Source organism: Stigmatopora nigra, chromosome 4 (assembly GCF_051989575.1).
Source record: "Stigmatopora nigra isolate UIUO_SnigA chromosome 4, RoL_Snig_1.1, whole genome shotgun sequence".
NCBI classification, from domain to species: Eukaryota; Metazoa; Chordata; class Actinopteri; order Syngnathiformes; family Syngnathidae; genus Stigmatopora; species Stigmatopora nigra.
The window spans coordinates 9,761,583-9,788,317 of NC_135511.1; the positions used below are offsets into that span (position 1 = coordinate 9,761,583).

Sequence of the window (26,735 nt, forward strand, 5' to 3'; positions counted from 1 at the left end):
GTTGCTGGAGCTTACACCAGTTGACTGATGGGCGGAAGGTGGAATACACCCAAAACTGGTCACCAGTTAGTCGAAGGGCACACACACACAGACAGACAATCATCTCCACTCACAGTCAGAGTATAGAGAGACTGAGTGACGGTGCTGTGAAATGTTAATTTAGGATTAGTGTGAGGCAATAATAAATGCAGCATGGTGACTTCCTTATCTATCACTGTGTTTCACCTTGAGATTGGGCCACACTTTAGAGCAACACTCATCAGCTAGATAGGCTCTTATATAAGACATTTTGGAGAATAATAACGATTACTGACTTCATTTAAACATGACCTATTTAAACCTCGTGTAAGAATCGTCTTAGTTTGCAATTTTAACATCATTTTAACATATTTAGTCATCATTTAGTTTTATAACATTATACATTTATCTTTAAAGTATACATTTGTAATTGTGGCACTGTAACAGCTTTCTCAAATGTAATAAACTTTTTCAAATTATTGTTATTTAGAAGGACACGTGTTTACTGGCTAAGATTGTGTTCAGGGTTGTCATTCCATGTACTCATTAACTTTTGCTATCACCTAATTAGAAAATTCACCTTGGAATAAAAAAGGGTGGTTAGAGCCAAATCACCGCTGCTTCCATCTAAAATTGGCCAGAGGCAAATACTACATTGCGAGCTGCTTGTTTATCAAATGATATGTCAATGTTAATCACACACCTTTTTGACAGTGTCCAGCATACTTTTCCCCCCTTGCCAGGGTTTCGAGTTTTTCCGGATGCAGCTGAGACTGGCCATACTGTGCCACTTTCTGTCCTCCAGCTTTCTATGGAAGGTGTTAGCCAGCAACAGCACCGTATCATAGATGTAGCGGTTGGTAATCTATGGGCACAATATAAGAAAAACATTGTTCATTTATTAACAGTGAACAAAGTGAATGTTCTTTCATTTTCAAGTCTTCTTGTTGTTTCCATTAGTTTAAAATTTGTAGAAAAGCATATTCCTGCCTGCTTCTCGACACTGAAATGCGTTTTCCAACCTAGTTTGTCTATTTTTTTCTGTAAAAATACTCAATGTTTCTAGAAATAAACTGTACAACTGTCCTTTACTCCTAGATGAATATTTTTTTTGTATGTTGTTTTTGTTTGAGGAGAATTGTTCGAAAAAAAGGACATACACTTGGCCAACTAATGTTGACCTAAAATTGAGTGTTTTGCAAGCTTCACGTTAGCTTCCCTTTTCATGCAAATCAAGTGTGACTCACTGCCAAGTGCACTGTAGGCATCTGAACTAAACACTGTTGTGTTAAAATGACATTTACCAACCAAAGAATTGTTTTAACTCCAAACACATCCAACCTGGTTCATTCCCCCTGCAGTATGAATGTAGCTTCTTGTAGCAAGGCGGGGGTGATTAAGGCATGTGATGGATGACACTGTGATTTACTTGGACTCTCTGCTCCCCCAAAAGATAACGAGACAATAACAAAAAGACTGGCGGGCAGCAGCCGCTGCCATTGCACACATGCAGTTGACGTGTGCCATCTCCCATTATTAAGCACAGTTATTTCACTGAGGCGCACAAGAGCAACACCACTGCTCATGCATCACATCAGGGCTCTGTGCAGGTCTATCTTTAGATGTCAGCATCTACAAATAATCAACCTCGAGCACACATAAAAGCCCCAACAATAATGCCCACTGAGCTTCATTTACATTTACGACCACCCTGCTTTTTTAAGTGGAACATGAGTGGGTATTGGCTACTTTGTTGTGTGACTTGTTTATATTAATACTGACGACAAGCTCATTCTATTCACCTAGCGTGATTGCGTGTCATGTTATATAAGATATCTTTAATTTGTATAGACAAATATATCAAATGTGTGGTTGTATGTGCAGAATAGGGATATATACAGAGATTTTGCAAGGAATTCTGTAGTACCTCATTTTGCCTTTGGTAAAACACATTTCTAATGAGTAGGGCAGTGTCATGATACAGTGTGACAGAAAGGGGAAAGGCCTTTTTTCCCTATTTTATCACAGATTACGCAAATGTCAAACTGTCCCAAACTGGAGAGGTCACGATAAGAAAATTAATGCATAATGAAAAGTTCTAAATAAAAAGCAGCTCAATTATGTCAGTGATGTGGGGAATTTTCTCTTATCTCCTTTTTTGACAGACAGGGAGATAAGATAAAAGGAAGAAAAAAAAAGATCAAACTTTCTCCTTCCTTTTGAGAACTCACACTTGTCACATCCTCCAAGCAGTTTTTCTTTTTTCTTCTGCAATAAAAAAAAAGGGGTGTGTGTGATTAGGGGCTGTCGACAGTTGTGCTGCGTTTACACATGGTGTGTTTTATTGTGGGACAAATTGTTCATAGAGACCTTAAATCGCCAAAAGGTGAAGCCTGTGGGAAAAAAAATTGTTGAGGAAGGTTCTGGCTGTCTAGCAATGGTCAAGAGAATGAGAAAATATTTTATTTGCTGCTTCTATTGGAACTTGTATTAACATTGTATGTTGAATATGCTGTTGAACCATCCATGATACATGGGGCAAATGTACTTCGAACATATTGCTAATATGTTCTAGAGTTGGTCTCAGTTTGACATTTGTTGTCTATAAGGTCCCTGGAACTATAGAACTCATGAAGTAAATTTAGCTTTAAACTGACCTTGTTGTATTTTAGTGAACATTGTAGACTTGCTTTACAATTGCTGAGCTGAGACGACATCATAAGCACGAGTGATAATATTGTCTAGTTAACAAATTTCCATGTCTCATCAAATGTGATCCCCAGGGCTCTTGTGCATCCACATAAATAAACAGCACATATATTTAATTTAATATTTTTTTTCCGAGCATATAAATAAGAGTGCACTCTGTCTGTGTTGCTAGTTTGATCATAGCTTGATGACTCGCATACCGCCCACACAAGATCATAATTGCATATATATCTTTGCCTGAGGGACCATATTAAAACGCAGAAGAAAAATGTCACTTTGCTTTATTATGTACATGTATTGTACATGTTAGGATGGAGGAAAGACAACTTCACATCAAATAGGGAAAAAGGGAGACACCAAATAGGCCAAATTAGCCAACTTGAAATCATCAAGAAATGGAAATACAGCTTTGTAAAAGTCCAACCCAGGCCATTTTGTGCTCTGTAATTTGCTGGTGGTACTAATTTTTTAAACCTTTATGATCATCTGCATCTGAAATTTGAATTAATTAGGTCATAAAAACATTTTCTTCTTTCTTTATTATTATTATTATTATTTTAAGGGATTTGGTTTTACATGCACTCACCTCCAGTTGCTGAGCTCTAACGTTCTTAGGGTCACACAGGGACGTATTGATCCGGTGGTTGTGCTTGACACAACGCTGAGTTGTGTTCTGCGGCATGGGGAAGGTCTGACGTACCAGTGTCAGGCGACCGACTGACTTCATAACCAACTCTTGCAGGTCGTAATCAGAGATCTCCTGAGAGGTCGCAAAAATAAAGAGAATACAATAAATACAATTTACCCAAAGATGTGCTAAATGTAAACCATTGTGTATGTAATGATGTAACATAATGATTGAAGTAATTTTCAGAAATGTCTTTGCTCATTGTATTCCTGTTTTATAATCCAAAATAAGAGGCCAACTATTTGGGGATTTTTACCACGTTTAACTCCCAGGCTCTGCCAAATGGACTCCTCAATTGTACTGTTTTGAAATTTGAGAGGACAAGGCATACACACAAGGTTAAACGTACTCAAGATTGAATTATTTCACTACGTTGGTGAGGTAAGAATATCAATTTGTTTAGTTCACACCCATGCCAATTTGATTTCTCTAACGTGGCTTTCACACAGTCAAGTGTGCTCTTATCTAGCGATTGCACCGCATAATGGAATACATTTTACCAGAGTACACCCAGCTGACTTTACAAAAGCATATCACTGGGGTACCTAAATTGTATGTTACTCCCACTAGCCTTCACTGATAACACGCAATGTTGACCGCAAACAATACATCAGCTTGAAATAGATTATACTGAGATCATTGAAGATAAATGTGTATGGTTCTAGTGTACTTTATACAAGTGGTAAGTTTGATCCTAATAACAGACTTGATACTAATTGTATATGTTTATATCTTCAAAGTCTTGACAGACAACTATAGAATGTTAAACACTGTACTTTCATCAAAAATCACACAAAAATGGACTCAAATGTGCAAAACCTTTTAACGGTAATCAAAAGAACCAAAAAAAGAGAATGGCACATGATCATAGAATATCCTGTAAAAAAAAAATCCTCCAAAACAAACTGTCAGCAACAAACTGAGATGGGTTTTTTTTAGTTAAACTAGATTAGATAAACATTCAATCATACCGCTGAAATAACTCAATAATAAATTATTCAATACATTCATATATAAATCATTACATCTAATTATGATGTGCCAATCCATTCACAAAACATTCCTGAGAAACTTAACGTAACCTCAGAAGCCAGTCAGCTCATTGGTTGTTGACTCCATAAACCCTACAATCCTAATCTCTCTGATGAATCCATGGAGCTAACCTCTTTTTCCAGAGAAAGAACCTCTTTTTCTTCTGGCTTTTTATTTGAAAACATCCCTCAACCCTTACTATACTCTGGCCTCTCCACACAGCCTCTTCACCTCTCTCCTCGGAACATTAAATCCCTCTTTCTTGAACAATGAAAACTATTCATTTTTTTTTAACCTTTTTCATGACCTACCATTTTACCACTCACACTACCAAATTCACCACATTCTATAGGGAAAGCCCCACACAGTTTTGTACTGCATACCACAAAGAAACTGAACACACACCTGCAGACATGGTAGGCAAGATGTCAGAATGAAAGCGTCGAATAAGACCCTATACTATCAATGACAGCATATGATTTGAGAACACATTTTTCTGGGAAGGTACATGCAACATTTGTCTGTCATTGTTCATAGACTGAACTCATCTCGACGAATGCACAGGGCACATCTAAACAACCATTTATGTGCAAATTCATAGTGTAGGATACTTATGTGCTATGAGCTTGCAAATGAAGATGAAAGGAACAAAGGCTATAAGCGGCAACCTGGTAGAGTTCAGATGAAAGGAAAAGGGAATATATGTAAGCTTGAACGTCGGCACAAGTCAGAGACTGAATACGTGAGTGTGGGAGTGTATGCTGGTGTGTCGTTTGGCATAAATGGTACCTTCAGAGCAGTGAATCAGAGTTGTCGTAATCACAGTGTTCGTGACGTCAATGTCGTCCTTTAACAAGCTAAGTTTGAAAGTAAACAGGCAACTGTAGCATCGTACGAGTAATACATTATGCATCCATAGAGAAAGGTTAGTTCATTCTCTCAACTCCATCTAGATCTGCTCCATTTCACTCTTAAAACACCAACTCCCTTTACTTTGCACATGTCCTCAAACCCGACGGAAATGCACCTCAATAGTCATCGACCTCTCCTCTAGCGAGTCATACGCGAACAGTCCACAATCGACCCCTCCACACAACGTGCACACAAGGCTGTTGTGAAAATGCTACCTATTAGACGCCAAACAAACAAGTGCCTTGCAGCCTTCAACAGAGCAGTCAAATAGTGGCGACATTTCCTTCAGCAGAATTGGGGTCGGTACAATCGTGTGCTACCGGAGTCAGCCAAAACAGTCTAGTATCAATACATTTCCTCACCTTATACCGTGACCAAAATGCTTAAAACAGTTCACAATGGAACTTCAAACCACAGAACTATGATACACACTATGCTACCATCCTCTTCAACACTCAAATTAAACACAGAACTTTGTTTCTTCTTGTAGAAAAGTTATTTTTTGCACTATTCTCTCATCCAACCATAAGGAAAAAGAAAAATTAGATAAATAAATAAATAAGGAGTGTGTGTGTGCTTTATCGGTGCTTTTTCTCATCCTCGCTCTGAGCAGAACGAAGGCGATGAGGAAGGGCAGGGTAATCAATTATAAAGAGTGAACTGTGCCTCAGTGGGACGTCTAACTGCTGGCTGTAGATAAAGCAAAGTTATGACAACCATAGACTATCCCCTCATCCATAGTAAAGCACAAGGAGGCAGCACGAGCTCACTCCAATAGTCATTCTCACAAGTACAAGAGAATACTAGAGCCTTCATCCACTTAAAAAGTCTGTTTGAATATAAAGCACTCACAGATCCTGTTATGGAGTTGTTGTGTATGAGAACATTCAACATTTCCTGACAGCTTTGTGACAGACAGAATTAGGACATTGTATGGGGGGATTTTTCGTGCAGTCGTGGGAAAATGCTGTCTGCTGTTTTGTCAGTTAAAGCAGAAATATGTAATATTTGCTCATTAAAGTAATGTACTTCCCAATTATTCTGATGGTTTACCATCATGCAGTAATGACATTTATATCATTCTTTTGCACTACTCCCACCTGAGCACTGCTTGCTTTACCCTATGCTAACCCTAAAGTGTTGTATATTAAAACACATCAATCATTTTGCAAGTGCTATTGCATTAAGCATGAGCTATTTTTTTCTTTTCCAAACAGTCAAGTAAAAAAAAAAAATCTTAAAAGTTAGGTTTATAAGTGATTTCCTGCCAAGTTGTCTCATGCCTACTGCCCACAGTTGGATGGGATAGGCTCCCCGATGTCCGTGACCCTTTTGAGGTTAAGCGGCACCGAAAATGAATGAATTAATGACACGGGAGCTAGGAGTGGGATTTCTGTAAAAACGACTCCATGCACTGCAAACTTAAGGGATTTAAAAACACACATTGTAGCACAGCAGTGTTTTTTTTCCAAAACCAGTCCCAAGGTAAGGTTTGGGACTATTGCTCTCTATCAAATAAGTTACCTCCTTCCTAAAACAAGAATCCTTTTATGTACAGATATTTTAAGTGTAAAATCACATTCCCAATTCTAGAAGAATACAGACAGACTGTATGCAGTATTTTTACTGCTGCTATTTAGTCAAAGGAACACTCCCATATGACCTAGCAATTTAATGTTTAGTAATTTGAACTCCCAAATACTTGTCAATGAAGTCATCTTTGAGCTTTAAGTGAGAGTCAGACATGGATGAAGTACATATAGTATATGGAATAAAATAGCATTCCTGTTTTAAACCGCTTACCTCATTAATCAGGATCCAGTGACAATCGAACGTCACCAAGTTGGTCTCAACTACCTGCAACACAACAAAACCATGTTTAGCATTAAAACACAAATAAAACATAATATATAGTGTACACACTATATTGCATATTTACGCATAAGAGTACTGTTACTTCAAAAATATATAACACAAGTGAAAGTAGTCATCCAAAAAATATACTCAAGTGCAAGTAAGAACTATTTGGTGAAAAATCGAATAATGAGTGAATGTAACATGTTTCTACTCGCCTCTGAAATTAAGTGTGTAAGATTAAATAAAACGTCAGATTAAATAAAATGTAGGTAGTGCATGTGTTGTGCTCGTCAATGTTAGTGTGCGCTACCATCTTTAATTGGCAGCCTCCTTGACAGATGTTTGCAGTTAATGAGAGGAGAGAAAGAGTAGTTTTATGAAAGTGTACTCATGCCTCATGAGGGATTCAAAGTATTGAGTGGTTTAGATACAAATGCGTGCCATTGTTTACATTTCTCACATTGCATCATGGTAGCATGTGTCAAGAACCAACATATTTAACCATATCATATGTTTACTACGATCGTTTGGAGTAGGCATTAGTAAAGTAAATGGTTCACTCCAGCCGCAGAGTTGATGGTTGACTTCTCAATTTTAAGTGTAATTGTTGACTACCCACATTGATTCACATTAATCTGCACTACATTTTCATATTCATGTAGAATACAATCCACTTTCAGTAGTGCCACTATTTTTATCAGTAAAATGTGGTTTTTCAGTGGTGAGGATCTGTTCCACAGAAAATAACAGGAGCCGTAATATAAGAGCATTCACGAGTAGGTGAGGCTTCACCTTATATTGCCAGAATTCTTGAAGCTCTAAGGCATATCCAGTAACCTCTCTCATGTGTGCAACATAAATAAACATAGACCCAATCTTGGAAACATTAAAACTTTTTCAATATTGCTTGTGCTCAGAGAGAAGGAAAAAAACAACAACAAAAAAAGGTATCCAACTTTTTCCCTAGCCAGCCCATCTCATCGCCATCCATGCATAATATTCGCTGTTGCAGCAAAACTTATTTTCATTTGGATGGGATCGGTAACCATTGGAGAATTACTTTCTATAAATTCCCTAGTGCATATAACATCATGCAGCCTTCGCTGGAGAAGGATAACAACAAGAAGGGATGGAGAGGATGATGAGGGACTTTGGAGGCAAGGTCCACACAACAGGGCTCTGGCCATAGAGGATATACAACAAGCAGCACATCCTTTGCGGCAACAACTGTGATAAACAAGGCCTCTGGCTAAATAGGCATCATGCAAGAGGAAGAAGCTTAGATTCATCAGTTAAACCAGTACCAATGTGCTGTTGATAAGGGACTTCAGAAAAGAACCCCACAATAGGGGTTTGGCCATAGAGGATAGACAACGAGCATCACATCCTCCGGAACAACAACTGTGAGAACCAAGGCCTCTGGCCAAATAGGCAGCATGCAAGAGGAAGAAACTCACATTTGTCAGTTGAAGCATCACCAATGTGTTGTTCCCTATGCATGCTTCTCTGCTGGAAGAAGTAACAACTGAGCTGTAACAGACCCGACATCTTTGATTTTGGAAGGGGAGGAGAATAAATATACCTTTACATGTAAGGACACCGATTCACGGACAACTGGACAACCAGCAGAGCACTTTGAGACATATGCTGGATATCTTTGCAAGCATGATGACCAATATACTGCTGCTCTAAAAACAGATGTTTGTAATATACACCCAGTGTAGTATTTAGGTTTTACACGATGGTGAAACGCAAAGCAGTTCCTGTAGCTAGGTAAATTTGCCAAGTTTTTTCAAAAATGTGCATTGTTCCTCATTAAAAGAGGAGCAAAGAATTACACTACTAAACATTTTTTTAAACAGGAAACTACGTTGACATACTTACCTTTGAGAAATACATCAAAATGCTTCTAGATGTGAATTGGTCGATGATGTGTGACAAGAATATCCATCAGTATTCAGCACCATTTTCTTTAAGGTAATTCTCATGAAACAGGTCTTACTTGGATCTTTCCCAGAATGATCCTTACAATATATTTGTAGCAGATTTGTGGAACAATCCATTCAAAGTGCCAGGTTAAATAAGTCATGGAATAGAAGCGAACATTGAGCTGAAAAGGCTATAAATGTATTTTGTACTTGTGAATAGTTCTGTGAGTTTCCGTGAAACAGTTATGTATGAATAGCTGCGCTCTATACTGGAGTGCAGGCTAAAGTCCATTCTGCTATAGTCAATCTTCAGCGATTCCATTGGAATCCACCTTTTAACCTGCCTATAGCTTTAATATTTCCACCAAGGTTGATATATCATCTAAACACTAAAACACTCATAGTGCACTTGCAGAATGATTTTGGAGCACAGAATGCGAACGGAACACGACATCCTTTCCAGGTGAACAAAACCGCCATTAGTGCGCGTTTTTATCTCAGAGTGATGGTTTGAATTCAAGCTTTCAACCCTCTAGTAACACCTACTTCACTCCTTAAAAATAAGATAAAATGACACAGATAGTTGTTGCTAGAGTTGTTAATGGGAGCTTGATTCCCTCTTTGAAATCAATCCAAGAGGAAAAAAAAATAAAAATCATGTATAATCCTGGTGTATCGCTCATATGCTGTATAAAATGGTAGTAAGCAAAGCTGTGAACATCTTGGTGTGTGGTTTAAGAAGGCAGGCACGACTAAGCAAGGCTATTGAATAATGCACTCCAAATTGAAAATGAGATTAAGTGTAATTTAATGCTGCGGTCTATTTGGAATCAAATATAGCAAATGGCCTGCAGGCCAAGCCCTCCAACATCTGCATATCAATGCTTTCCACTTACACGCAGAAGCCCAAGTAGAGACGAACACACACCGATATGGCAAACAGTCTTCCTCATCAAACTTACCTAAGCATTGGATGACCCTACCTACGCGCCACCTAAACACTGGCCATGCACACTACATCAATAAATTAGAGCTTTCATGTAGTTTTTTTTTATTTTTTTTTACTTTTCATCTGATTGTGTACGCTCATAGTAAATCCCCAATTTGCTGAGAAGTTACCCGGTGCAAATATTTTACAGATATATTATTTACTTTTCATCTTGAGCTATTGGATTTGAGCCATTGCAGAACTACCATCTATCGGTCTGTATTTCCAGTACAGCAAATGTTGTTCAGAAAAAAAGTCAGACATTTGTAATTAAGTAATTTACTCCAAACCAATTGAGCATAGCATGACACCAGGCCCATGTACCCTCTTTGTTGCATTGAATGACTTAAAATCACAGCCATTATAGTGGCTTTAATTAGTCTGAATCGGCAGGGGTCACACACCAATGACTGACTGGTGTGTGTGAACTTGTGTGCAATTTAAGGTGTAAGCGTAGGGGAGTAAGCGTGAGTGAGAGGGCCATGAGACGAGAGAAAATCTACCAAATGTCTCTTAGAAGGAGTCTTGCCTTTGCTATCCATCTGACATTATGGATAACCCTCCCATTATCTGGGGCAAACCTGCAGCTGAGTCCTTTTTTTTTAATTTAATGATTTTGTATTTGTACAATTTTAGCAAACGTTGTTAATTATATATTTTTTCAACAATCTGGATGGCATGCACTGAGAATACAAGTCTCTGTGCAAATGTGTTGCTATTGCAAAGAGGGAAATGGATAACTTGCATGGAAGCCCCACACACCTGACCACACGTATACGGGCGAGTATGCGTCTATAGACTCTTGGCCTTTAGGGTTATCGATTGGTCTGCAGATTAAAGCGACTGGCAAATCCACAGAGAAAAGGGTTGAACACAAAGACAAGCACACGGAGTATAAATATGATAAGATGGATTGTGACATTTGGATATGAACAATCAATGGCAAGACAAATATGGAAGTGTCTTGATATGCCTAACATAAACAATATTGCGAATGAGGTCAAGTAGACTTACTCAATAAATTTTAAACGGGGGGATTTTTGTGTTTCCCAATGAGTCTATTGGATGTGTTTCCTACATTCAGTAGAATCGGGAGCAACGGGTTTCGACAATTTCTTAAGAACTCAAAAACAATGCTTTCTGATCTCAGCCTCGCAAATTTAAGTGTTTGGCTACCCCCAGTCAAATCTATGAAGCCTTTGATTTGTTTATTATTGTTTTTCTTTTTTTTCTGCAAGAGTAGGGCTGTCAGATTGCTCGACAATGCATGCTGTCACTCCCCAAAAGCTTGGTGAAGTTTGTGTGTGCTTGACTTGTTTACAAAAGAAAAGCTGCTGCCAAAAAGGGATAACAGCACTGTGACAGAAATGTTATGTGGCGAAAATGCAGGCAAAAGGAACGGTGTCATGCGTCGAGAGTGCTATGGTGCATATAGGACAATAACTCAAGAATACTTGGCCCTGTTTTCTTTGACAATACTGTAAAAACCTTCCTCTCAGTGTCTCCTGCTTACTGCTCACAGTTGTCTTGGATAAGCTGCACCACCCCTAAGACCCTTGTGAGGACAACCATTGTGGAAGTTGAATGAATATACATTTGTATAGTTAAATTTTATGACCATTTACATTTTAAATTTCCACTTAAAACATTAAAACTACAAATGAACACACATTGAGCTTTAATTTGGACAAGGCAATACTGTTATTTCAATTAAAAAAAATTCTACTACTGGTTACTGTTCATTTTGGGCCATGATCTGCAGTTAAAACTGCATTAGTACAATGTACTAGTCACTACAGTGATCTTATATATCCAGGAATGATCCAATACTTCCAAGCAAAATAGTTTATCCATTTTGATGCAGTATCTGATTGACCTAATGCAAGCCAAAGCAAAACAATAATTTTTCCATTATAGTTTTTTTTATTGCTTGGCTATGAAATGTCTTTTCAACAAGCACAGCTCGCAGGAAACTAACCACTTGACAATGGGTGGCCAAGTCTGGTCCTCGAGAGCCCCTATCCAGTTTATTTTCCATATCTCCCTCCTCTACCACACCTGAGTAAAATTATCCACTCATCAGCAAGCTGTCCAGAAGCTTGATACTGATCCAGATTATTTGATTCAGGTGTGTTGGTGGAGGGAGATATGGAAAACAGACTGGATAAGGGCTCTTAGACCGGACTTGGCCACCCCTGCACTAGACACTAGCGAAAGGAAGCGATAGAACACAGGTGAAATAAACGGATTTAACCTGTGGCCAAGTAATGATGCTGGATGATACAGACAGATGCCACCCGCAGCAAAGTCATGGGGGAAAATGACTCCGAGGGTTAGCTACCTATATGTGTCTGGGTGTTTGTTGGCTAGACAGATGAAGATAGATGGGATATGAGGAAAACAATCAAGGATGAACAAACAAGGTCAGCAACTGTGCACGTGCGTGCGTACATTTGTACATGTGTGGAACCGTGGTTTTCGGAGGCTATCACTTGCACTTCCGATGTTTTGCGAATCTTTGGCAGTGATTGAAAATAACTCAATCCATTGTGCACTCTTGTACATCTATCATCACGGTGACTATATGAAGCCAACAACCATAGGTCAAATGTTGGTGACTTATCAAACAACTTCATCTTCACCACTGTCAATCAAACACTCAAGTGGTTCAGATCCCACACCGTACTTGGTACGAAAAGGCAGTTCAACCAATCAGGTGTCTTCTAAAACAAGCAACGCCTGATTGCAATCAACTGATTTAACTTTAAGGACACCAGATTGTTGAAAATGCATGAAAATGCTGAAATTAAAAGTTTTTTTTTTGTTGCTGGTTTACTTATGGCAAAAAAAACCCAAACTGAAGCTTTTTTGTTTTGGTTTCCTTGTCATTGTTTAAATGGTAGCTTGACTGTGTGATAATCGTCTAACACAGCTGTATTTTACTGTAATCTAGCTTAAAAAAACTAAATTCATTGGCCACACATTTTTTTGTAAGTCCAGTAAAATGCTTGGATCAAAACAACAGAAAAGGGTCCTTACCACATGTTGCATTCCTTCTATTTGCTCAATTTACTCACTTCACGACTTGATCGGACATGATAAAAAATAGATGGTTAGAATGGCAGTGTTGGAGCTGTACCAATTTCTTACACAGCACGCATTGACCATTTTCCGATAAAATGATTGAATTTCTTGGAAAACAACTAAAACGCTGGCTGCCACAGTATTGATAGTAAATGGAAGAATAGGTTGTCCATTACGGATGTGAACTTTGCTAACTTCATTATAGATAATTGAAATAATCATTTGAACATTTTTAGTCCTTTTTTTGTTTCATTTACAAAGAAAAGGATTCTTGATTGAGGGTAAACGAAATCCAAGAACCCCATAAGGTAAAGTGTGAGTTTGACTTAAATGACTAATTAGTGTTAGTACCAGATTAAGCAGTAAGTAAAAATAGGGATAAAGGGGTGGTCAAATGAGTGTCACAGTAGGCATGTTTGACATTGCAGAGAATTACCAGCAAGCACACTAAGCAACTACATTTGGAGCATCTGTTTGGCTCGTCAATTACAAATGCGATCGGGCCTCTTGGGGTGAGCACATATGCTGTTGCCATATAGTAGGAACCACTAGAGCCGAGGCATGGACCACAGAACATTTTAGAGACATTTAGAAGTGGCAAACTCAATCAGAACCAAGAGCCATGTGCATGTTGACAAACACAATATTACATTATAGATTGATCCTGAATTATCAAATAAAGGCATTCTTCCTCTAATAGTTTCTTTTACTACAGATTTTCTGAACCTCCATCAGCATCTACAATCCACCTTAAAATAATTAAGTTAAATGCAATTTTTTGTAATATTGTGTTCATCTATTCATTGTCTTTCCCCCTTGTTTTCTCTGGCTGTCCTCTCATAAAACAATGGAAAAAAAACATTGCCTCCAGGTTTGCATGTCAGACTGTGTAGTGGTTTGACTTTGTGCCCCGAGAGTCCCAAAGTCAAAGTCACCGGGAATAAAGTCCATCTCACGACAACCATAATGGGGCAAACAACAGATGAAACTTCAAAGGGAAAGTAGACTAAAATGACATTCTGATTCTATAAGCTTCATTTTAATGTTACTAACCCATCCATACTACACATCATTTAAAGAATAATTCAGAGTTTAAATTTATACTAGGATCTATATTTCAATTACATGAAACGATGCCCACTGTAGAGTTTTCTTTAGCAATGAACTCAACAGCATTTTTTAACAGGGCTTTTTGGTCGAATCGTAATTATTTACAGGCACTTTTAAAAGAAAATACATTTAGAAACATTCACCAATTAATTATTTTTTGTCATGGAAGCACCATTTTTGGCTTGGGTGAATAAGTGCATAGTGTAACAGCAGTTAAGTGTTTTTTCCTGAAACAACTTGCCTAATTAGGCATAACTGACAACATGTAATATTCAAATACTCCTGTTTGGGGAAATAACATATGCAGACAGGAGCAATGGTGTAATAAAAATAGCTTACATTATTATGCTATTAAAACACCAATCACATTTGTTGTTGCTTTTGATCCATCTAAACATCCTGGGAGAGACAGTTTAAATGCCGCTGAAATTTGCCTTTGCAGTGCGTATGTTTTCTTGGCATTTCACTGATTTTATTATTGGCATATTGCTGTTTCAAATAATTTTTTGACGTACAGCTCAAAGGACGTCCCTAGAGGCATCTACAAGGTGGAGGATTTGCGGCAACATGATTGTTTACGGAGTAAATGTACGTGTAACAGTAAACTGCCACTAATGTTGCACTGCCTGTCTTTTAAATTTATTTAATTCTTAGGTTCACATCATAATATATCAACAGAATCATGCTAGACTCATTAATTAATACTAGTCAAAATTACTTATAATTTCTTGGCAGATTTGATTAAGTAAAAACATGTAAAATGCTCTCAACAATAATAAATAGAAAAACAATAATAATAATCCACGTTCAAGATCAGTATTTTTCCCAACATACAACATAACAAACCTTTTCCAACCTTAAGGGGTGAACAAATTGTAGTCATTTACATAGAAAGACTTGCAGATGCGTCCATGAATTATAAATAAGTTGTTAATATAACACGTGTTCAAAATCATAAGTGAGGCAAAAAAAAAAAATGGTATTCCAACCCATCTGACCTCCAAGACAGATTATTATCTCCTGCCTTTGCAATTATTCGATCCTGTCTTCCATATATTTCCTGCTGAGCCTCCTGGGAAAAAAACCATTTGACTCTGAGCGTTGACCCTATTACACCATCGACAGTCACCAAGAGATAACATGACCGTCTGCAAGAAGACTTTCATTTGGATGGAGGCATCTCCCAAAAGAGGGCAGCAATTTTTTTCATACAAAATACTGTGTATAGTATATAAATCTGATAGTATAGTTACCATACTTATTTCATTTTAAGAACCGCTCATCCTCTCAAGGGTAAAAGTGGTTGCTCGAACCTATCCCAGTGGAGTTGGGGGACAAGGCGGCGGGACCGTAAATTGGTGGCCAGCCAATTGGAGGGTACGAGGAGAGGGACAAACATTCATGCTTGCACTGATACCTAGGGCCAATTTGGAGTATCCAACCATCCAACAATGCATGATTTTGGAATGTGCGCTCCCTATTTACCATCTATAAATATATGAAGAAAGAAAGTAAAAATTGTGTATTATAGTTAACAAAACAGTTACATTTTTTGTAAGTGAGCAAACAAGCATTGTGGGTAAATATCGCATTGTTCTGATGGCAATAACGAACCCCACCTCCTCAAAATAAATAAATAATCTAGTTAAATTAATTAATCAATGTTATAATTTTAAAAATGGGGCAATCTATGCATGCAATGCATTATTCAACATATCTCAGAGTATTTTTCTTCATATTTATTTTTTTGACATGTGTCTTTTTGGAATGGGACCATGCCTGATAATCCAAGTAAAAATGTATGTCATTTGAAGAGAAAGTTGTCCTGAATTGGAACTGTAGTTTTTAAATATTCTAATGACTTGATCAAATGGCAACATTTATATCCTTCCAATTTCTTTGCATATCAAATTTGATATGAGTTTGGGTGCCACATGCAACATATCATGGTCTAGACAGATTTGTTTAGGTTACACACATTGGCATTCTGGCAATCACACCAGCAGGTAATTGAAGTGTCACAACATTCGTTTGAGAGACGAGCTTTGCAAAGAAATCTGCTAGAACTTTGATCTTGTGTACTACAGCCTTCGTGCAAGAACAGGCACAAGGCTTAGTTTCCTCTTGTAGTTAGAACAAAACAAAACAGAAAATCGTTTATTAAACCCCTTGTTGGAATAACCTTGAAACACATGTGCTTTGTTGAATCAGAGTTTTGCCTTCACACAACAAATTAAAACATTGTAATAGAATTTACCAGACCAGGCTCCTACATTCAAAAAGACAACCATGTCTTTATCCAGTGATGTATTATTTGGTTCACTGACCCTATTATATTTTTTAAACATTACCTTCAAAGTAACAGTAACAATATTCAACAATGGATATTGAGTGTTTCATACTCACTGTCATCATATCCATGAATGAAATGTCTGACATGCAAAAGTGTAGGTGGAGCTCAAAATCTTACTTGACAAGTAGAAGTGCTTTGACAAAGTACTAAATCCTATAAATGGCCTCCATCACATAAAATAATTTTACTGAATTTGACAGATTTGACTTCAGATTACAGCTGCGCTGCCTATAAAAAAAAATGGAGCTCTGCGTTTCCCACTATTAATTGCATTACTATAGAACATGCTTTCCCCAACAGACAAATAATGCACCCCTACTACATCACACCTACATTCAAATTAGACTGTTATTGCTCTTACAGAGGTCATTTTTAATTAAACATGGATGATGTGTCATGTGGGATTAACACTTCAATTTATGAATCCGTAACTAACACGCAAGGCCACCCCTTTCAAGCATGAGTTCTGTATCATCTATGAAGTGGAACAAATAGAAATTTCCGACTCTTTGCCTATGAGCAGAAGACCTAGGATATAATGGTTTAATGCAATTAATGGATTTAGGTTTAGAAATGTATTGAGGCACAAATCTGCAAAGAATAATAATACTGTCCATTAACAATGATCATATATAGATTGTAAATTGTGTAGTTTTGATGAATGGAAAAGCACACATTGGCTGCACATGCACTTCATAGATGAAATGTTCTCTTATTACTATGTCTACTTTCTCTTATTACCACTTTATTTTTAATTTGCATGTTAGTTTTCACTATACTTTACTCTCTGATGTTGTTAATGTGAGTCTTGCACCCTGTAATTAAAAAATTGACAAGTGCATACTTTCAGCTTCAGCATAAACTCAATACGATTAGACCGAGTCATATACTAATGTAAATATAAAGAAAAAAAGGGATTTACCTCAGAGATAAATGCCTTGGCAATGGCTGGGCTCATGAAGAGTACGGCTCTGCGTAGCGTGTCCCTGTAACGGTGCAGCTCTTCTACCCGCATGGTCCTGAACAGGCTGGTAATCATCATGTTGACATTGGACTCCACCTTTTGGAGTGACACGTCCATTCCCTGGTGCGAGGCGCGGTCCAGGAATTCCTCAATACCACGGATATCTGGTGTAAGAGAGCAAAGTTGAGTCTAGTATAGTGATTATTTTTGTTATTAGTGTGAGCTGGAGTTGCACTTCTTGAGAAGTAAATTTAATCCTGAATTGATTGCTGGTCAACTGTAGGGCAAATATTGACAAAACACCCATCCATTTTCTTCAATAACACTCAATCATTGCATCTCTACAAAATTTGATTTTTTTCCCCTTCATTTTCTTTTTTCCCTTAAATGGTTATGAGAATGAATGTTAGGTTCACTAATAACCCTAACAATGAACTACCTTAATAAATGTCTTTCTCCACGGGTGCTTTACTGACGGTGACATATTACACATACACACACAACATCATTAGCCGAGGATATCAACCAAGATGTCGAAATTAAGATTACCTTGACCTGCATGTACCTCATTAGGTGCTGAGGCAATGAGGCAGTGAATGAACTGACACTTCTCATACTGTTAACACACAAAAAGCTGTTTTGGTATAGATAATCATTCTTTTAGTGTATATCACAATGTCATGACCTACTACTAAACTATGCTGCAGGGTCAAACCTTTGCCACTGTTAACTGTCATGTAGTGAATAATATTAACAAAAAATAACGGCAGACTGGAATAATTAAGAAACACAATAACACCCTAAACACTAAAACATAGCCAATACAAAATACAAGTAGACCTCGGGTTACGTTGGCCAGGAACTACAATATTTTCAACTTTACAAAACTTGTGTATAGTGTATAGTGCTTGTCGGTGTGCCTGTGGTATAGTGGTCTTTCCTACAATCCTTTTTTTTGTTGACATTATGCCCCCAATATGGAAACATGTGCCTTTCAGTGATGTTGCTTCACCCACAGAAAAGGAATTACAATGGAAAAGCTTAAACATCAAAAGATCAGCAAAGTAACAAAACATTGGTCAATATATCCTGCACTCGGACCAATGTGAAACACGCGCAAAACACCTTGCTTGTAGCCAAAAGCAGTTCTCCCCCCCCCCCCCCCCCCCCCACAACTGTTTACCAAATAAGGTCGTCCAGCTGGCTGAGGACCAGTCCAGTGTGCACCCAGCTTTTTTACTTTTTTGCCAGCGAACTCTAGACTATAACTAGCTTGCATCACGATGAAAAAAAACACTAACAGCGTCTTCTATAACAGTAGTGGGTAGCTATTATCTGCCAGATTGTCATAACAGAAGAGGAAATGGAAAGGTTGGATACAATCATAAAGAACACAAAAAGATTGTAGTCATAAAACCTGCTGAAAGTGAATTCAGGGAGTCCATGACGAAGGATTCTGTCTGTGCAGTAAACACTTTTTTTAGCTACCTCACACAAAGAAGCTTTCTATGTTATACGTATATGCATGGCTTTTTTTCAACCAGCCTACCCTCCATATTTGTTTTGTTGAGATTTGGGAAGAAACCAGAGTACCCGGAGAAACACATACATCTAACATTGACTCCATTACATGCAGAATTTGCAAATTTTCACTTTTGTTGGATATTTTCTAAAGATTAATTTTTAATGCCTAAAATGTGTTTCCACTGGGTTGCCAGGCCAAACCAATGATACGTTGTTTTTTTCAAAAATATCCCTCTGAATGTGGAGGAGGGAATAGTATGGAAAGACTGAATGGTTCTCAGCTCTATCTACACTAAGAACGAAACTGAGTTTTTGTGAGTGCCTTGTTTCATGAATTTATCAAATATGCAAGAAATTGAAATGATTTTCCCAGAAGAGCAGCTAAACTTATAAATCCACAGGGAGGGAAAGAATCTCTGACGACTCGGTACTCCACATCCTCTAGTTTTTAAGCGGTTTGATGCTATAATATGAAGCCATCAGAGAGTAAATGCATTGGTTTACATCTGGTTTAAACAGTTACTTCTTAAATATAAACGTTTCAAGTAGTTGAATTGTCAAGAACATTCTCCCCATCATGCATTTGCTGAGGTTTTTAATGTGACTTTTAAATCACCAACGTCTCACAAGAAAAAAAAACCTGCAGGAAAACTTGCATTATCTGTATAAGTCAAACAAAGATATATTGTACGCATTTTATATCCATCAGTCTCAGGATTTGAAAAGCAGGTTTGAACAGTTTTAATGTTATGTTTCAACTCTAAAGCTCTTATTTTCTTTATACAAAATGAAGACATCCAGCCAACCATTGGACAGTTCCAGATGTTGAGAAACATGAAACTAATGAAGTTTTATGTACTGATTAATATATTAAAAAATAAACAGCAAAAAAACTATTTTCTTTGCAACCACAGTATTTAAGGAATGAACAAGATAATCAAATTCTCTCTTACCAAAGTCAGAGTCATAGAAGAGGACAAACTTTTGCCAGCTGTACTCTGACACCACTTGCATGATGACTTCGTTAAGATAGACGGGTGGGCGGACCATCAGGGTGTAATCGTCAGCTCCGGGGCTGCGGCTGGTGGGCGGGCAGGCGGAGCGGGGCGTGCCAACTGTGGCGCGCTGAATGAAGAGGTGCGGGATGTGCATGGCATCGGCCAGCGTCTGTAGGCTGCTTGCCGACATGCAACCGATTGAGCTGACAAGGGCCAGGATGCCTCGGTTCATCAACTCGCATGCTGTGTGGAGGGAAAAGGAAAAGACAAACTGTGAAATCATTTTCACTCTTAATATTCAATTATTCATGAAGGCAGTGATAACATTAAGACTTAGCTTGAAACTCTAAACCTTGCTCTAAAGTCTGATTCGAAATACTTGACTCTCCAAATAATTCTCAGTGTCATTTAAAACTTAACCCGAATATGAAACTGTTAATGATTTTATAAAATGGCATTTGAAGATACATACACCCCCCACACACACATACAAAAATAAAACTGGGTTGTGCACCAGGTTTGTCATTTTCCTCAGTTTCTGCAGCATGTTAGTGCTTTCCTCAGGTAGTGAGCATTATGTACATTTATTTCAGCCCCGTTCCACTTGTCGACAATGCTCCACTTCTAACCATGTGGAAAATAAATAAAGAAATACAATTTAAAAAAGCTTCACAACAGCTCAACTACTATCTGTTATTCTCCAAACTCAAAGTCTCGATCACATTCTTATGTGTTCATTTATTTTTACGTGACACCAATGCCAACACCTACGAATTGTCCTTTGACCTAAGATGTTAGCCAAATGCCTTGCCTATTCAGCACAATTTCCCATTGCAATAAATGTGTTCCTCAATAAACAAACTAACGTGTTTTGTAATGAAAATTTACCAGAATAGGCTGGTAAATATGATCAAATAATCATTCATTTAATCATGTTGAGGCAGCATGTGGCCAGTGACCCCAGGCTATTTTGCCTTGTAAACTAAACTGTCATTACGCAAACAAATAACCAGAGTTTCCTTTTGTACATTATGTTTCAAGCATCTGAGTCACTGGGAAATGAGCGGCAGGTCCGGTCCTCAGTCAACACGGTGCTCGATGCTCACTCCAACAAGTTGGAAGAGGTGGGAAAGCATCATTGAATCCAAAGAAGATACCAAAAAAATCAATAATTTATAAAGAACACGACCAAAAGTTCCGTATTTCAAACTTTCTAGCAACAAACCAGAGAATTAAACGACTTCAGGTTACTTCAATTATGAATGCAGCCTACTCTTTTTATTCTTCATTTACTTTGTCCAACGGCAGTTCTTATCTAACTGAAGTATAAGACCTTTAGAGCGAAAAAAAAGGTAAAGTTATACTATATCTGTTACTGGAGTAGCAGTGACTAAACTCTTTTGGAAGCACAATGGATTCACATAAAAGCAATTCTGTATTTAATTGGAGTTGCATCGTGTGGCGCAATTGTCCTTTGTAGGAGTAGCTAACGGGAGGTTATTTCAGGCAAGCAGATTACAACTGATTAATGAGTAGCCTGAAAAGTAGTTTCAATTTCACCGGCCATTATGCAAGTCTTTGTTAATTAAAGCAGTTAAAGTTATATATTCAATTTAAGAAAAGCGGCAAGTTCGTTGAGCTGAATGATGCAGCCACTCATCTCCATCTGCACCATACGGAATGACACCGTGGCATTGATGCTTTCGCCACAAAGAATTAGTTTAGCACGATTAAGACATCCGTGCTAATCCCAACTCATTTGGCCATTTAATGTTCCTATGCTTATTTATATCACACACTTTTAAGACAGTATAAAGGGCCTACTCCTATGACTCAAGGGAGCCAAAAAAAGTGTCTATATTTATATTTGTAAATTAACTTGTATTTTTCTCTGTGGAAGCAATAATTTGTTTACTGAATAAATCCTTTATTTCTGTGTGCGCATTCATTTTAAGACTAACTAATTGACTAAATTTGCAAAGGAAGTAATTTAATTTATTTATGTATGTGGCACCATGTACACCTCAAGCAATCAATACTCTATGTGCTCATAACTTTGTGTTTATAAATTTGAGGAATATAATTAGTACTGCTTATCAGTAATCAATGACATTAATGCAAATATTTCTACCCAAAATTATGGAATGCAGAACTTTATACATTTTTTGTCAAAAGTGGGAAAGAGGCTGGTCATCTGTGCTGGAGCATATCCCAGTCAAATTTTAAATGACAGTACATTGTATTGAAAAGGAACAAAGTAAAGACCATATTTGATCCGTCTTCGATCAGAAAATTTTACTCGAATGCCATCTGATCATAATTACTGCTTATATCTACGTAAAGTCATAAGACTTGTTTAGCCCATCCAGATAGTAACAATAAGAGCTACCAATTGAATAGATATTCCGTGTAGGAAGACTATTGTCATAAGCATGTAGAAATGAACCCAGACCTTTTATTTCCACCTTGCTTTTCAACAAACTCACTACTGCATGTCCTTATATACACAACCTACCTATTTGTGCTTGTATATATTGTTTTCGAGCATTGTTTCACATTGAGTACAATTGTGAGGCAGTGAGTGGCAGTGGGCCACTGACTCACACCGCTTGCAGGTTGAAAAACATGAAGTGTGTGCGTTGAAGCATATTCCTCCAGGGAATCTTCACTTGAAGATTGTTCAAAGACTTTACTTCCATAGACAGTTACTGTTGTGTGTGTCGACAACTTCTGGTATTTTCAGTTATTGAATATTTGAACTAGAAATAGGCATGTGAAGCTCAATATTAACAATAAATAATTTCTCATCAGATCTCAATATTATAATCAAATGATTGAAAATTAGATGTTGCAGTTTATTTGGGTTTTTTTTTTTTTTTTACAGGTATGCGTCCTCCATAAGATCCTGCCACCAACTGCTTTGGTTCATCTAACTAGAAATGACATTATCTCTGAGTGTTTTAGTATATCTAATGTTAAGTCAACTCGATGAACATGTCCTCTAGAAATAAATCGACGGCTCCTCTGTTTACAACCCTTAGGCCTTCACTGCTATTATGTTGTCAGTTCAGATACATTTTGCTTTTTCCTTTTCCTCCTTGTACTTGTACACTGTGGGCGGGATTGGAGGCTTTGTAAAAGAATAGAATGGAAGCAACTGGGGGCCACAGGAAAATAAACCAAACAGAATGTAAAACTATCACAGTATCTCTCAACATTTCTTACTCTTATTCTTTTTGTTAAGACAGGTTATTTAGCACAATTTAATCATATTTACGTAATCAGACACTAAGGTGGTTCGTATTAATTGTACAATTCCAAGTAAAATAAAATAAAAATAATTAGTTTTAATTACAATTGCGTCACAGTTAGTAGCAAGACTAGGTTTAAATTGTCTTTGCAGAACCTCCCAAATCGCCAAGAATTAATTTAAGACCCTTCTTCCTCAATTATTCTATGAACAAAACTATGTACAGTAAGTCAACTTTCCAAAAAGGTAGTTGTTTGTTTGTTTCTGTCGACAGAAAACCAGATGAGACTGATCCAGCATCACTTCTTTAATTAACAAAAATATCGATACGATGTGGTTTGTTTTGCTTCAGCTGCTTTTATATTTATTTTTATCATGTCTAATCAATAATCCATTTCAGACCTTAACGACAGCGTTTCATGCTCACTCTTGATTATTGCACTACATTCATTTTTGTAATCATACCATGCACAACCCTAGTTGATGCAAGCAGCAGCTATTTATTGAAATAAATATTAAATAGTTCTTAAGTGGTGAAAGGAGTAACTTGCTCATGCACACCCACACACATGCAAAGAGAATGCTAATGTGTATATCAAGCTGCCCTTGGCTGCTCGTATCAAATTAAAAGTGTCAGTGTTGGCACACAACACAGTGATGTATAGCTTCCTCCAGCCAAGCATCCAAGCACCACATGCTGTCCAAGCAGTCTAGAATTGGACCACCCCTGCTGAGCTCATACCTGGTTTGCTACCATTGACCTGAGCGACAATCCCACTCCCTACCAAGTAACATAATTTTTTGGTTTACTGATATAAACAATTTTCAAAGATGTTGTAAAATTCCAACTATGACAATATCCATCTCATGTTTCACTTATCCTCAAGAAAGTCTCATCTGTCTGATGAGAAATAATACACACATCATTAGGATAACCAGAATGGAAAGTTAGCACATCAAAAGTTTCAAAACCAACAGAGCAACTTTTGGGGCATGTGTTTTCCACTTTTGGAACGGACTATCTCTGGAACATGTATGTTTATAGGCTCAGGCTCATGTATTTTTAAATATTTCTCAAATTCTGTGTTTCACACTATGCTTTCAGCAGTTTTACACTTTGCACTCAGTTTTTGTTTAATATTTTATTGCAAAACTTGACACCCAAAGACAAAAATCCCAACATAACAGCAGCACTCTACCATTGGTAAAATGAAAATAGATATGTTATATTTCCTCCATCCTATTTTCACTGTTTACTTTTTACCCACTTACTCCACTGAAACACAGCCACAACAATTGGTTGCCATCCATTTCCGGTGTTGTCGCATGTCAACAAAAGCCTGCAGATTGTCCCAAAACCCAAAAGTGGGAACTTTCACAACGGAAACTCGTGAAAGCAACATTAACAAGTGACACAACAAACAAAATACATAAATAAAACATGGTAAAAGACAGAACCAAAGATACAAAAACTCTGAAGATGAGTTATTCGAGTTTCCATTGGTGGTTCTATTCAGTGCACTATTGCAGCAAACTAATTAAGTGCAATTGACATACACTCAACACTTGGGAAAACACCATAATCCAACATACAGATAGGAATCACCCCTGAAAAATGAAAATGAGATGAATCTGCCAGGGTCCTGTAACCGGACCCATGCCATCATTTCTCTAGTCAGCCTCGACACTCTTTTGGCATTGGCCCGCTCACTGTTTTTTGTATTTCTAAAAAGAATGAATGGGTTCTGTGGCATGAAAAATATTATGTCTTGCTACCACTTGTGTTTGTGTTCAGTGTGCATGGTGAGTCCACGTTGCACAGCCATATGACAGATGGTGGACCCATCACTAAGAAGAATGGAGCAACGGGACTGATTTGTTTCAAGCCGAAATGTGACAAGGGAATCTGTTCAAGTCACTCAGTGAGGCCCCACTGCTGTCAGTTGTAACGGAATGAGCAAATGTTTACAGCCAATCACGCAGCATGACACCATTTATACACACAAACACACTAGTTTTGTGCCGTTTTTGGTCCAGCTTTCTGTATTTGATAACCATCCGTTGTTGCTGGTTTCATCTTAAATGATATATAAAACAATCTCTCTTGATAACAACTATTATTGGTTGCTGTTTTGAATTGAATCAATATGTTTAAGTCTTCAGCCTAGCCAGCTCCTTGAGGCCCTTTTACTACCGTATCTAAAAGCCTCCATTGCACCTGCTTTTTACATCTAGCAATTCTGTGTAAGCAATATCAGTCTAGAATTGGGATTCTAAATCATCATCTAAATTTTCATTTCGAGAGGTAGAATCTCTTGGCACACTGACTGAGAGATTCATTTTTGGTATTGTTTTAATTGTATGCATTGTTACCCCAAACACGCACAGACATAAAAATACAGTGAAGGGGGATAAAACTGTATAGAAGGATCTTTGTAGAAAAAGGGAAACTTCTTTTTCCAATGATCCCTTCCATCTTAGGACTTCTCCACCTTGTGACCATTATATACAAATATATTTGGAGGACCACAAGGCCACATCTACTCTATTATACCATATTTGTGTCACTATAGTTTGTCTGGGAGGATATCAAGCCAATTATTTTCTGTCTTCAGAAGAATAATCTGAAGTTCCATTTCAAACTGCCTTTAAAACCACAATCCCTCCAGTTATTTTCCTTTGTGCCATTTTAAAATAAAAATGTAGCTATCATTTTGTGTTGACATCAATTGTTACTGTACAGTAGAACTGGGCCATAAAACGATAACAATAATTATCGTGAATTTTGTGCATAAGCATAATATCATTAAAAAAATAAAAAACATTGTTTTGATATTTGTTTAGTATATCTAACAGTGTGAAGACTAACGTCTGGAAATAAATTTGTTCAGCAAGTGTTGTTCTTGTGGTAGAAACTCAAATCCAAGAGACATTTTATGTCTCATTGTTAAAGCACAACACATATAACAAAAGGGAAGCGTGGGCAAATGCCAAGCACCAAGCAGAGTGCTTGAAGTGCGCAAAATACATTAGTGGATGCAGTATGATTGTTGAAAAATGTACAGTAGGCAGTGTTTGTAACTGGCTTTCAGAATAAGATGTAGAGTTTAAACAAAATGTCACTTGCAATCATTTGGTGTTATGTAGGTTTTATCAAACGTAGATGTGGAATGAACTTTGGGGGCCATTTTTTGGTTCATATTTTAAATAAAGAAGTTAACCATATAACTATGTTGACTTAACAAGCAAACACTGGCCACCCACACAGAGAACGTCATTACATGATATTAAGAAGAAATCAATGCTGCCTGCCAGTATTC

The 26,735-nt window shown here is 37.5% G+C and overlaps 1 protein-coding gene across 5 annotated transcripts in view; it reads right to left on the reverse strand.

The window, feature by feature from the left end:
- Window positions 1–26,735, reverse strand: part of LOC144195560 (glutamate receptor ionotropic, delta-2) — a 218,755-nt gene that overhangs the window by 77,113 nt on the left and 114,907 nt on the right. For all 5 annotated transcript variants that reach the window (XR_013326101.1, XR_013326102.1, XM_077715284.1 and 2 more), the window contains 5 exons: window positions 20,121–20,408; window positions 17,602–17,807; window positions 7,163–7,216; window positions 3,314–3,487; window positions 722–883 (listed from right to left, as the gene is read on the reverse strand). Coding sequence is in view for 3 of the 5 variants with exons in the window: in XM_077715282.1 (XP_077571408.1) it covers window positions 722–883; window positions 3,314–3,487; window positions 7,163–7,216; window positions 17,602–17,807; window positions 20,121–20,408 (884 nt within the window). In the remaining 2 variants the exon portion in view is untranslated. The remainder of the gene's footprint in view (window positions 1–721; window positions 884–3,313; window positions 3,488–7,162; window positions 7,217–17,601; window positions 17,808–20,120; window positions 20,409–26,735) is intronic.